Source organism: Pogoniulus pusillus, chromosome 25 (assembly GCF_015220805.1).
Source record: "Pogoniulus pusillus isolate bPogPus1 chromosome 25, bPogPus1.pri, whole genome shotgun sequence".
Lineage (NCBI taxonomy): Eukaryota > Metazoa > Chordata > Aves > Piciformes > Lybiidae > Pogoniulus > Pogoniulus pusillus.
Genome location: NC_087288.1, coordinates 11,528,204 through 11,541,464, shown reverse-complemented (window position 1 = coordinate 11,541,464; position 13,261 = coordinate 11,528,204). Strand labels below are relative to the sequence as shown.

The following is a 13,261-nucleotide window of genomic DNA, read 5'->3' as shown; positions in this document are numbered from 1 at the left end:
GTCCCCTTGCTTGTAGTGCTGCTTGGGGTTGTTGTGGCCAAAGTGTAGAACCCTGCACTTAGCCTTGTTAAATGTCTAGTTGACTGGCTAGGGCTGGGTGATAGGTTGAATTGGATGATCTTGGAGGTCACTTCCAACCTGGTTGATTCTATGAAGTAACTAGAATCGTGTAGAAGACAAATAAATACCAAGATGTCAGAATTTGAAGCTTAATTTATGAAAGCTTGTTAGCAGGGTCTTGACTTTTCACGTACACTTAGGCTGCACATGTTCTTGAGTGGCTTTGTCCACCCGTGTGCTCTAGGCTGTAGATGTGTGGCACTCCAGCATGACTCCTCTTGAATTTGGTAGGTGTTTAGCCAAAGGTATTATTGCACTGCAGGAAAAGGCAGGTTAAGGAGCCATGTCACTACCATGGCCTGTGGCTGGTACTAGGATCACGGCTCTGTCCTGTACCATGAGGTTCCCTGTGAGGCACGGAGACCTCACTGTCTGCATCCCCATGCCGTCACGTGTCTCTCAGGCAGTCTCCAGGCCAGTTTTCACTCCTTGTCATCCTACCAGTCCCTTAACAAACACAGCCCTCCTCACTGACCTCTCACTGAATAGAATTACTTCTCAGGGTTTGCAGAATCTGCACAGGTCCCTCTCAGTGCCTGCACCGGCTTCTTGCAGCGTGCTTCTCTCCCTCTGGCTCTGCCTCCCCGACAGCACAGCTGTCCCTCCTGGCCTCTCGCCTGCCCTTCCAGCACCCGCGCCGGCCCCTGGAAACCCAGTGACACCTGCGTGACTGGTGGGCAGCTGCACCTACAGCCGAGCGCCCCGGCCTTAAGTACTTTAAGCAGATGATTTACTGCGCCGTTGTTCGTCAGTGCGGATTAACGGAGCGAAGGCCCTAGCGGGGCCGGTCCCTGAGCGGGGCGGACGCCTAGGGGGCGCTCGTCCCGCCGGTTCTTGGTGCAGTAGCTATGGCAACCGCGGCGGCGTAGGGCGGCCGGCGGCGGCTCCGTTTAACTTCGGCGAAGGGGCGGTGTTGAGGTAGCTTTGCACCGTCGCGGCCGCTCGCTCCTTTCAGCTTCGGTGACGGGACGGGAGCGGGGACCGCGGTAAGGCGGAGGTGGACGCTGCTGGAGGCGGGCGGGGAGTTACGGCAGTGGGGCCGCCGGTGGGACGGAGTCGATGCCGAGGGGAGGGGAACGCTGTGTTGCTTGGCCCTTGCCGAGAAGACTTCCCGGTTGGGGTTTCCCAACCGCTTTGCGGTTGTCCCTGCGCGGCCCGAGAGGTTCCGCGGAGGGCGCCGGGGCAGAGCCGTGAGGCGCTGAGCGCGAATGGGCGGCAGCTGGGAGCACGGGGCGAAGAGAAGTAAACAACGGCCCCGCTTTGGCGACTGGAGAAAGTCCGAAGCCCCGGCTTCAGGGTCGTTTCTTCAGAGCAGAAAAACTCACAAAACTTTGGGGGTTTTGGAGGGATTTTTGAACCGAGAGGTCTCAGCTCTGGCTGGCAGCAGTGACTTGTAGAGGTACCAGCCCGAGCCCTAGGAGCTCAGAAGCACTGCTGTAAACCCAGCTGTTATCCCTCGTCACCAGTGCTAATCCGTGTCCCAGCGTGGGTTTAAGCTTGCCGTGCCGGTTTACAGACGCGTTTCCTTTCTGGTGCCCTCTACGCTCACTCTGGGTCCGTCTGTCCGCGCAAGCAGCGGCAGCGCTGCCGCCAAAGGTGAGGCGGGACGGCTGGGCAGGTAACGGGGGCCGGGGGGCTCCGACAGCCTTCTGGGGCTGGGCTGGGGCACAGCACCGCGAGGCTGCCCGCAGGGACTACCATGGGGAAACCGCTTACGTAAAGAGCAGGCAGCCGAGGAGGAAGGCACGGGTTACGCTAGCCATTTCTCGGGTCAGACACCCACGACAGTGTCTCCCTTGTCAAAGTGCAGTGGTCAGTGAGCCCGGCGCGCAAGCGATGGGGTCAGTCAGGTAGCGTGGAAGTTAAGGCAGCGTGACCGAGAATACACAGCACTGTACATCTCCAAATGCGAACACGTTAATTGCAGTCTGCCTCAAGCCAGCACTCTTCCCTGCTTGTATGGCTGCTCTCTGTGCTTGGGCTGTAGGTGGGTCATACAGCTATTGCAGGAAGAAAAGCAGGAGCTCTCCATAGCTCTGCCAATTGCTTTCCCTGGTGTATGTGCTGTCTACAAAGGGAGACTTGTGTTTTTAAACTGTAAGCCTAGTATTCTTCTTTTAGGAGTGAATTCCAAAGCAGTATCTATTTTTAAGTAACTCCTGCCTCAAGGGTAAACTTTAAAACTGGTCGTAGTATTGTCCACTATAAGCAAATCTCTCACATAGTTCTGCAGTGAATTAAGACTTTGGTGATCCCCAACGATTCCCCCCAGAAAGACAGTATTCTTTCTGATAGATAGTGTAAGCTAGGGTCAGTACTGAACAGAAATTATGTTCTTACCTTATGATGCAAAAAATTACTCCTACTTTCACAGATAAATCAGTCATCTATCTGGATGCACATCTCATTTTCAGAGTGCTTAGCCTGATCTGTGCTGCAATACATGAATTGAAAAAACCCAGTGCCCTTGACAACAGATGAACTGTGCTTTTGAATCTGAGTTTTAAGGTCTTTATATAATGTATAGATTTAAGTATCAATAATGAATGACAGTTTGTGACATTACTGCCCCTCTCATAATAGATTCCTGGCTTCAGTATGTTTAGATGACTGTTCCATGTAAATTGTACATGCTCATGTTTTTGTGGCTGGAATTTGGTATGAAAATAGCCCTGTTTCTCAGCAGATGGAACTCATTTGCTCTGATAAGCAGACAAACTGTAAAATGCTACTCTGCTTCATAAGCAGGTTTGAGTTACACCCACCCTTTTGCTTCTGCAAATAACTCTGATATTATCTTCTGTAGGGACCCCCAGCCATTAGCAGAGCTCTTAGACTCTTCCTTCACTCATGCTTTAGGATCTCTGCACTGGCTTTGTGTCTGGAGTTGATCAACACAGCTCTTTGTTCAGGAAAGGAAAATATCTTTAATGCAGATTTACTGTAGATCATGAAGCTCTTTTAGGTAGCTGGGGAAGGAAATAATCTCCTAGAAACAAGGCTCCCTTAGGAGCAGCTAGCACAAGCTGTCGGTGTGCATGATATTCTCTCTTGGGATCTGAGACCAGGCTGCTGCAACTGCAGGTGAGGTGCTTTCCTTACTTTATACACCTCTGATGTGGAAGCAGATTTTTCAAGTAATGTATGGCAGACAAGTGGAGGCCCTACTCAAGAGTTGGTGGTATCCATGTATCGAGACCAAATCTGCCAGCTAGTAGTGCTTTATGACAGCTTTGGGAAGAGGCAAAGCTCAGGTTCAGCAGGCCTTGCTCAGACAAGGAACCCAAGATGTTTTAAGACTGGATTGTGTTCTGCAAGGCTAGTGCTAGGTAGAACTGGTTTCCTCATAACAAACTACTTGCTTTGAGAGAGACCTGTAAGGTAGTAAGAAGTGCCCAGGACCATGTGAAAGCCAGATCAGGTTAAACTGAAGGCTTGATCTCCTTACTCTCGTCTCAGTTCTGACCACTAAACTCTCCTACTTTTCTAATGGAATCTGTCTTGAGGTAAGAATAGCTGGCAGGACCCTCCTTATCTTTACAGTTATACTGGTTGATACTGACTTCCCCCTAATGCTGCTGAAGTCAGTGTCATTAAGTTAAACCTTTAATGGTAAAATAAAGAAGGGCTTGCTCACCTTTATTGGATGAAGGCACAAATGGTCAGGTGTCTGTAATAAGCTTATTAAGAAGTGCTGCTGTCACTTCAAGCTGCAAAGAAACACGATGCTGCTCACTTTTGCTAGCAGGGCTCACCTATGCAATACACAAGACCAAAGAAAAGGTCTCAAGTTTTAAGGATCTTCAATCCTTAGCAATGTGTAGTGGTGAGCAGAGGCCAACATGTGCAAGATCCAGGAATGATTAGGATGGTGGCATTATGAAGCTGAAGCCAGGCAGCCAGAACACTGTGTGGTGCTTGGAGAGCTGTCAGCTGGAGTCATCATGCTGATGGAAACAAATGAAAGGGCCTGCTGCTGACCCTCCTACAGAGCACAGTAATGAAATAGGAGCAGGATTACTTTCCAGCAGCTGCAGACTATGGCTGCTATCATAAGGCTAATCATAGCTGATACTCTGGGGTAAAAACCATCACTACAACGATCTTTCCTGTTATGTGCCATCAGCTAGCAAAGCTGTCGGTGTTTGCAAAGGCTCACATGAGTACCTGTGCTCTTAAACACCCAGGTAGCTATTTCTGTGTCTCAAAGTTTTCACCCTTTTATGTCTTCCTTCTGAAGAAACTGGTATTGCTTGTTGAGTGGAGTTAGAGAAACTACTCCTTTGGCTAGGATGGAAAACTTTAGAGAAAAGCCCAGGCATTAGACTCTGAAATAAGTATCAAGCTTGGGATGTTGTACAGATTACCCATCTTTTTGCAATATTTACCTTTTAAAAATGTGACCTATATATGTAATATAAACAGTTTTTGAAAGAGAACAAGGCTAATTTACTAGAAGTGATAAAGGCATGGAAGCAACCAAAGCATCCTTCTTACCTGGTGTAGGTGACATTTCCCAAATGCTGAAAAGGCCCTTCTAGGAGTCTGGGAGCTTATGACCCTCACCTCTAATGGGACTACTGGGTAGCTATGAATGTCTGGTGATTTATAATGTCAGTAAAAGGTCCAGGCTCTTAAAACAAAAGCATATTTTTCTCCCTTTTATGTCTGTGTCTCAGCCCTGAGGATATGCTCACATCTTGCAGACTCAAGCTTCTTAATCTGTTGCCCTTATGTTAACTTTTGATGACATGCCCTGATTGGGATGCTTCCAGGAGTAGCCTTTTGGTAATCCCAGTTGCAGCCATCATTTGTGCCCCTCCTTCTCCCTGGGGGCTACTGGAAGGCAGCAACAAGGCACGTAGGTGTGCTGTGTGAAGAAACAGATGCTGTTTTGCTGCTGTTCTCATCCCTAGTGCCTGCTTTGGGTTGCATTGTATTTAAATACAAATACAATAGTTAATAACCTGGTTCCTCTTGAAGTGATTACATGAAGGGTTTGGCTGGATGGGGAGTTCATTGCATTTTTTACTGAGCTGATTGGCGCAGTTTGTTCTGCACTGAGTGGTGGGCAACTCCCTATCAGCAGAACCTTTTGCTTAGAGTTAATAAGTTTAAACCTTAAAATGTTGCTGCTTCCCAGTCTCAGTTAGATTGATGCTGGTGGTAGGGTCTAAAGTATGTTCCTTTAGCAGAGATAGACTTCAGCTTGTAGAAGATGGTGTAGCCTCCCCTGCATATTTGCTAAATAATGGTTAGCACTCTGCCTAGCCTTGTAGTGAATGCAGCTATTGCACCTGTTAAAGCTTACATGTGCACGTAGGCAGTACTACCATTCATGTTACAGTGGCAGCAAACCTACCTGAGTGCATAAACACCAAAGGCAGTGAAGGAGGAGATGTGGTGCCTCAAGTAGCTGGAGCAGAGATTTCCCTGCAGTCCATAGGGGAGACTGTAGACAGGCAGGCTGTCCCCACAGAGGTTAACAGTGGAGCAGATATCCACTTGTATGCCCTGGGGGATCTCATGCCCGAGCAGATGGATGTGCCTGAAGAAGGCTGTAACCCCACAGGAAGCCTGTGCTGGCTGCAGCAGGCTCATGCTGGAGGTTTGCTGTCAGAAATTATGCCCCTGTGGAGGGAGGCCCACTCTGGAATATTTCATGAAGGGCCACCCCTCATGGGGAAGACTCACATTGAAGAAGCTTGTGAGAGACTGTCATGGGAGGGACCCCCATGCTGGAGCAATGGAAGAGTGTGAGGAGTCCTCCCAAGTAGAGAGGAGCAGCAGAGATGGTGTTGGATGAAATGACTGCAACTGCCATTTGTATGGGCAGAACACTTCCTCAGAGTATGTTATCCTTACAACTTGACTTCAGATGTAAGAACTGTGGTTGGCATGTTAATTACTTGGTGACTGTGGAAGCTCGAGGGAGAAGGTGCCTCCTCACCCTTTGTGTCACCCTCTGCACAAGTTGGCTGTTAGAGGTGAGATTTCTCAAGGTGATCAGCACCAATCATTTCTTAGTGTCTAATCCAGTAGCATGTTCAGCTGAACAGCAGACTCAAGAGGTGTGAGGGGAAGCATGCTCTTGGCTGAGGTGTGATGCTGGTGACACTGTTCTCTTCTCTTCCCCTCCCACCCCTCAGTGAAGACACACAGAGCACTATGTCGCTGGCATCCTGGTTCAGGTGGAATGAGCCCCCAAGTCGCATCTCCCAGCGGAACCCCACAGAAATGGTGGTTGAAACACTAATGATGGAGCTGAACTGGCAAACCAAGCAGGCAGAGAAGCAGCAGAGAGAGCGAGAGAATGAGTACCGCAAGATCAAGACCGGGGTGGACTACGGCTGGTTGGTCAGCTATCCAAAGCAGAGCTATGATATCAGCCCAGGAGAAAGGCTGCAGCTGGAGGATATGTGCACCAAAATACATCCTTCCTACTGTGGGCCCGTCATACTCAGGTACAGTAACAGAAGTGATGATCCAGCTCTTTCCCCCTGTCCTATGCATATGTGAAGGAGGAGTGAGAATTGTTAGAACCAAACCTAAGAGAGCTGAATCTTGATATTCTCTATCACAAGTCATACTGGGGCAGTTTGTGAAAGAAGGGGAATCTAATGTTGTAAGTCAGTTTAACATACTATCATTTCCTCCCAACAGTGACTAAATGCCATTTCTCTATGGGACTGGCTTGAGTATTTTATGCTCCTGAGCACCCAGTGGAGCTTCATCTTGCCTGATGAACAGTTCCAGAAAGAGAAAGACAGAGTTGCAAGGTCCATTTCCCTACCCAGAACAACAAAAGTAAATCATCCCATACAGTTTATTTTTCTCACCCCCTGTATCCTGTTTTAGGGTCAAGATTTGACTGTAACTTGCCTTCTTAAGAAAGCTCCCATTAGCATTGTTGTATAGTTTTATGCTGTTTCTCTTCTAACCAAGTCTGCTGTTGGACTTTGTATTTCTCACTTTTTCACACACTCTTCATGTACAGCTTCCATCCACTCATTTAAAGCTTAAAAAACCCTGTCTCTGGATTATAGAGTAGAATAGAACCAGATTGGAAGAGACCTCCAAGCTCATCCAGTCCAACCTAGCACCCAGCCCTATCCAGTCAACCAGACCATGGCACTAAGTGCCTCATCCAGGCTTTTCTTGAACACCTCCAGGGACAGTGACTCCTCCACCTCCCTGGGCAGCCCATTCCAATGCCAATCACTCTCTCAAGCAAGAATTTCCTCCTAACATCCAGCCTAGACCTGCCTAGCACATCTTGAGACTGTGTCCCCTTGTTCTGTTGCTGGCTGTTTGTGCATGGCTTTCATCCATTTATTTAAAGCTCAAAAAACCCTTTACATGAACTTTTCTTCTAAGCAATAAAAGAATGCTTGATTCTTATTTGGCATCTGCTACTACTATAGCAGACTGTGCACATTCAGTCTTGCAGAACAGAGACCAAGTTCTTTCCTCCTGTCTTCATACAGAGTACACCTTCTCAGTTGAAACCATGCCTTAATTTACAGGCATAGGTGTGGAATACCTACATACAGGACATGGTTAAAAGAGTAGTTTTTAATTTATTTCTGGTTTTCTTTCTGTCCTTATTTTCTTGGGTACCCACTGGTACACCAATAAGCAATTGTGTTGGTTTGAGGCAAAATAGAATATTATAATGAGAGAAATTACATTATAGGCTGTGAAAAGGAAACAATGGTGATGTCTGCTGCACTCACAGGCTTGCTGAGATGTATAAAAACAAGAACACAAAACACAGATAAGATAGAGTGTGTGTGTGTGTCTCTGTCTCTTGGAGTCTGTGTTTCTCCCTGGGCTGCTTCTGTGTAACTAATCCTTCTGCTTCTGACCCCCTCTTGCTGATCCTCACAGCTCACCTTGACCATAAGGCAGACTCTGGGATAAGGTAGAAGGGTGGAAATAAGGTGGAAGGTCGGTTGGGAGCACCTCCTGGGGGCTCTGGTTTCTGGTAGGGCTGTTGTGTTTCTGTATTACTTTTAACTTATCTATTTCTGTCTATAGCTGTAAATATTGTAAGTATCTGCTTGTATATTGTGCTAAGCTGTGATATAAAGCTTCATTCCTTAACTCCCAGCTGGAGGAGTCTAGTCTAGATGATTTCATAAGGGGAGGGGGGGAAAGGTAACTCCCAAACCATCACAGCTAATTTCCCCTCCCCAGTGGAGAAGGAGAATCAGGAAAAGGAGAGAAACCTCACAAGCTGAAATGCCAGCAGCCTTAATGAAATAGCCAAATTAATGCCAATGTGAATGTGTATGTACCATACACACAGTTCCATGTCCTTCTTGTGTTGGGGGCTCCAGAACTGCACACAGTACTCCAGATGGGGTCTGAGGAGAGCAGAGTAAAGGGGGGAGAATCCTCTCCCTTGCCCTGCTGGCCACACTGCTCTTGCTGCAGCCCACATAACGAAGAAGTACCTTACAGGGTCCTTGTCTGTCTAGTGGCCATTGGATAATGCTATGGGGAACAACAATTGGAAATAGGAAGTCCAGTGGAACATTTTGTGATTTATACTTCGATTCTAGTAAGCAGCAGTTCAGGGACTGAGTAAGGGTTTGCATTTGAACAATCACATTTAATGAGCTGTGATGGGAATACTTTCCACAAACTTGTCTAATCGTTTCTTAATCAACTGCTAGCAGCAAGTTCTGATTTACTAAGCATTACGTGAAAAGAGCACTTCCTTCTGCTTCCATCTTGCCACCTTGCAGCTTTGTTTGGTGCTCCCTATTATTTCTTGTTCTTAGGAGAAATGGTGATTCATTGCTTCCTTACATTCTCTGCCTTACTTGTGATTTGAGAGACCTTGACTGCATCTGTATGGCCCCTCCTTGTTGTTGTTCCAAGCCTAGCACCGTGGCTTGGCAGCAATTCATAACTTAACATTTTAATCAAAGCTGTGCCTCGATTGTGCTTCCAGATTCCGGCAGCTCGTTGCTGAATACGAACCAGAAGTGCAAGAAGTATCGCGGCTCTTCCGCTCTGTCCTGCAGGAAGCTGCCGACAAGATCAAAGAGGAGGAAGACGCCAAGAAGCTTGCCAGGCAATGGAACACAAAGAACAAAACCAGCCTCTCCTTAACGACATTTAAATCTCGCTCCAGGATTTCCCCGTTCATCAGTGACATCAAAACCATCTCTGAGGATGTGGAACGGGGCACCCAGGCCACCAGGAGGGTTTGGAGCATGCCAGAGTTTCGAAATGCCAAGGATTCCTGACTCTGTACTGAGTGAGGTTTTTAGACAGTGGTGGTTCTAAATCCTACTCAACCCTCTTCTAAGCTCTACTGTTTCTTCTTTGTCCAGCTCTCTCTTCCTGCTTGTCTCTTTCAGAAGATGTGTCCATAGTAACGGTGGCCAAGGACCATGGTGTGTGACACAGTTTGTCACCAGACATGTTGGCCTTTCCCTTACTTTAGTATCTCCTCGGTAGCCTCAAGGGCAAAGATTACCTTCAATCTCATTTTTATTACTCTTTTCTTGTGGAAAATGAGTTAGTTTCGTGGTGTCTGTCTTTCCCCTTTTCTCTCAGTCTGGATGTAGTTAGCTATAAAAGCTCTGGGCCCAAGCTAGTGAGAGCTGCTGGCTGGACTTATCTTGCTGAAAGCAAACAGCAGGTTAGATGAGTAAGGCCTGCAGCACCAGGCCTGTGAGTTACACCTAGTATCTGATTTGGAACTAAATTTTCCAGCTCATAACCTCCCTCAGTGCTACAAGAAACTTCATAGACCTTGCTCAGCTTTTTGTTGATAATTCACAATCCTACCTGAGTAGAAAGAGATCCAAACTTTCTGAAATGAAAGACCACTGTTCCACAGCAACCAGTTTATGCATGCTCTGGTTTCTTGGGTATTTTGTCTTTTGCACAGGCAGAAGCTCCTGAACCTTGCACCTGCAGGGTAGATGGAAATTTAGCAGCCTACTATGTAGATTTACAGGCAGCTACATTAGTGCTGTATCAAATGCTGTTTTAGTCCTCGTTGTTCAGAGTTGCTGGTTAAGTGCTCCATTCTGCATTCCAGTAATAAGTCAGTGGGTGGAAATTAATGTTTATGGCTAAGCCTGGAAGAGGACTAAAATACCAGTGTACAGAGAAGGTGTGGAGAAGGGTGAAGGGTATCAGCATTCATCTAGAGAGGGCTCTTTGTACAGCTGCAATAGTTGAGATCATTTTAGGAAGCTACTGCTTTCAGTGACTGAAGAGCTCTAGTAGATGATGATTTGTTCTCAGTCATGAGTGCTCCAAGAGCTTACCAGTATCACAGGCTCTTGACCAGTGAGTTGACACTATAACAAATGAATCTTCAGTGCAAACAGAGTAGCTTGGAGGCCAATATGGTTCTGCTCAGATATTGAAGAAACAGGAAAGTTACTAGGGCCTATGAGCTCTAACTATCAAAGTAAAGAGAACAGCATGCTGTGAAAGCCATGGGTCCTGTAGCCAAGCCAAGGGCTAGGTTGCTTTCTGGTGACCAATGGGAGCTGAGGAAGGAGGAGAGGGATTTCCCTGCAGGACTGGCTTTTAGAGAACTATCCCAGTGAGGCATATAGCCTTCTGGGGTACCCTCTTGCTTTCTTTTGTTCATTTCCAACCCTGATGATCTCTGCAGCAGCATGTGGGTGCTAGAGCCAAAATAAAATCCTATGAAGCTATGACACCTCTGGGAAGAATTCCAATATGTGAAATCTGTCCTAGAGTAGAAAAGTAACAGCTTATTGCTCATAACTTCAAGTGCTACCAACACTGCAGAAAGGCAACCACTGTCTCCACCCTGCTGCATGCAGATTTGTAGGGGATTTGATGGAGATAAAGTACGGCTCAGGATTTGAAGACAGCAAAAAACTGCAAAGACAAGTGTGATGGAGAGCCTGTAAGCAGGGAAGGATGAGATCTTAGTTCTGGATCCCCGTTTTAGTTCTGGCTAGGGCTGGGTGCTAGGTTGGACTGGACGATCTTGGAGGTCTCTTCCAACCTGGTTGATTCTTTGCAGTTTCCTCCAAAGATGGAGGAAGTCAGCACAAAACAAAGCTCTTCAAGCCTGTAGGATTCTGGCTCTTCCTTCTGGGTGATCTAAGATTGAAGACAAGGCTTTCTTGCTAGCACCAGGCTGTCATTTCCAGTCCCTTGGTGAATGCTGCTGAGAAGAACCCTTCTAGGGACAGAAAGGGAAGCTTACTTTTGCTCAAAAACTTCCAGATACAGCATCCAGATTGGGATGAGCTATTTCAACTCTAGGTCAATGAGGGTGAGTCTAAAGCTTTTTGTTTTCTCAGCTGTATGCCCCTGTGAAGTAATGTGATTGTATATATGAAGTAAAAACAAAGGCTAGGCAGACTTAGCCTAGGTTTAGCTGTGTAGAAGATGTAGGATCTCTACCAAGAGATCACAACAGTTGGCAGAAAAAATGCTTGTGAAAAAGTTTTCACTTTTTTTCATCTATTTGCTACTGAAGGCCAAGTTCACAAATTTCATGCTACAGCTCTGTAGTAATTTTATTTGCACTCATGTTCAATTTTGACACCTTCACTATTGAATGCACTCATGCAGTATTTGGTGGACTGCTGGGAGAGACAGGACGCATTGACACAAAGCTCATCATTACATCTGTAATGTGTTTGCCCCTCCTTCAGGAGAATCAGGAGTAACTAACTTCCCTCTACCAAGGAATCACCTGGAGAGCGTTCACCCAGTCACAGCGGCCTGCTATCGTGCTGTGTCCTTCATTAACAACCTTGGGCTAGCAGATTCCATTTAACAGCCAGCAGAGGGAGACAATTCTGACCCTTGTTCAAAGCCACTTGTGTTCCAGAGGCAAGGCTTACAGTAAAGTGTAATCCACACTTTTAAACAGTATAATTCTCTCTCTACCTCTTCTGCAAGATACACTGTGCTCATAGCAGAATCTGATGACAAGAGATTAGTCAGATACCAAACCAGGAGGTTTCTGTTCTTACTATATGCTATCTAATACTCTTGAAGGTATGGAAGTAGCACCATGCTTGCCTGTAGCCTGCTGCTTGGGGACTGACTCTGACCTTCTTCATTGTGTAGGCAGCAGCAGGTCCTGAGGCAGAGGTGGTCAGGCTGAACAAGTGCTGTGCTTGTGGTGCTCGTTTTTCTGAGTAATGCCAAAGACTGAACCATGAATTTGGTCACAGCATGTATCAACAACTACCTGCTCCTGTTTGCTTCATCTTCATTCCACATTTTGTGTGGCTAAATAGGCATTTTAGTTCAAATCAGGAGCATGCAACTCCTGATTGTCCTCACCTACTGTGTGAAGATCCATGGCAGTGAGCAGGCAACGTGGGAAAACTAGAGTGCTTTTGGATGGCTCACTGCAGCTGGCTCACAGACCCTAAAGCTGGACTAATGCTTGTCTGAAGTAAACCAGGTGTGAACACTGGGTCCTCAGCTACAACTATCTGACTCTACAGCCTATGCTTTTTCTACACTACTTGCTAGTGTAGACAAAAACCTAAACGAACTCCACACATTTCTGCACAGCTGTGATGAGACTGTCTCATCTGTTCTTAGCCCTGTGAGCTAGTCCAGTATCTTAATTCTTTAAGAAGGATAAGAAGTGAAATACCAGCACACCATCATCAACAAACAAATAAACCCAACAAGGCTCATCCTAAATCCTCAATTGGTCTCTCAAAACTGAGCATAGAATTTGGCATCAGCCCAGACCACTGCTGTTATCCCACTGCTGGTAGTGTTATGCTTTCCAAAGAACATTGCTACAGGTGGGAAAAAGCAGTCCTAGACTTTGCAATGTGCTCTGACAAGTAATGCCAGCACTGCTACAACTGCTTACCTGCACTGCTGAGCTTCAAGTTGCTGATGCTGCTCAGAGTCGCTGCTCACCTGAGAGAGACTGCAGCCCTGCTTCTACAGATAAGCCTGGCCCAGAGGCTGCTATGGGGTAACCAGCAGAGGTGTGCAGGAGGTGAGGTTCCTCACCCATGTCAGCAGATAGGTCAGCCAGCTGATGCACCATGAGGAACAGGAGTGAGCTTTGTCTGCTGAGATTGCACTGTTTATACATTTCATGATGGACCCTCAGAGAATTAAAGCAAAGCTCTGAAACAGAAAA

General features: G+C 46.8%; 1 protein-coding gene across 2 annotated transcripts; it reads left to right on the top strand.

Moving 5' to 3' along the window:
• Nucleotides 1–872: 872 nt before the first annotated feature.
• On the top strand, nt 873–13,261 carry RD3 (RD3 regulator of GUCY2D). Of its 2 annotated transcripts, none has more exons than XM_064164452.1 (3): nt 873–1,106; nt 6,270–6,584; nt 9,083–13,261. In XM_064164452.1, the coding sequence occupies exons 2-3, from the start codon at nt 6,289–6,291 to the stop codon at nt 9,378–9,380; spliced, it is 594 nt and encodes a 197-aa protein (XP_064020522.1). In that variant the 5' UTR covers nt 873–1,106; nt 6,270–6,288; the 3' UTR covers nt 9,381–13,261. The 2 variants fall into 2 exon arrangements, with proteins under 2 accessions (XP_064020522.1, XP_064020521.1); XM_064164451.1 differs by lacking the exon at nt 873–1,106 and adding an exon at nt 1,480–1,716.

Bases quoted from the DNA above. Each gene is read 5' to 3' on its own strand.
- RD3 (XM_064164452.1), top strand. From the start codon at position 6,289: ATGTCGCTGGCATCCTGGTTCAGGTGGAATGAGCCCCCAAGTCGCATC. The intron at 6,585-9,082 runs GTACAGTAACAG...TTGTGCTTCCAG, and splicing joins TGTGGGCCCGTCATACTCAG to ATTCCGGCAGCTCGTTGCTG.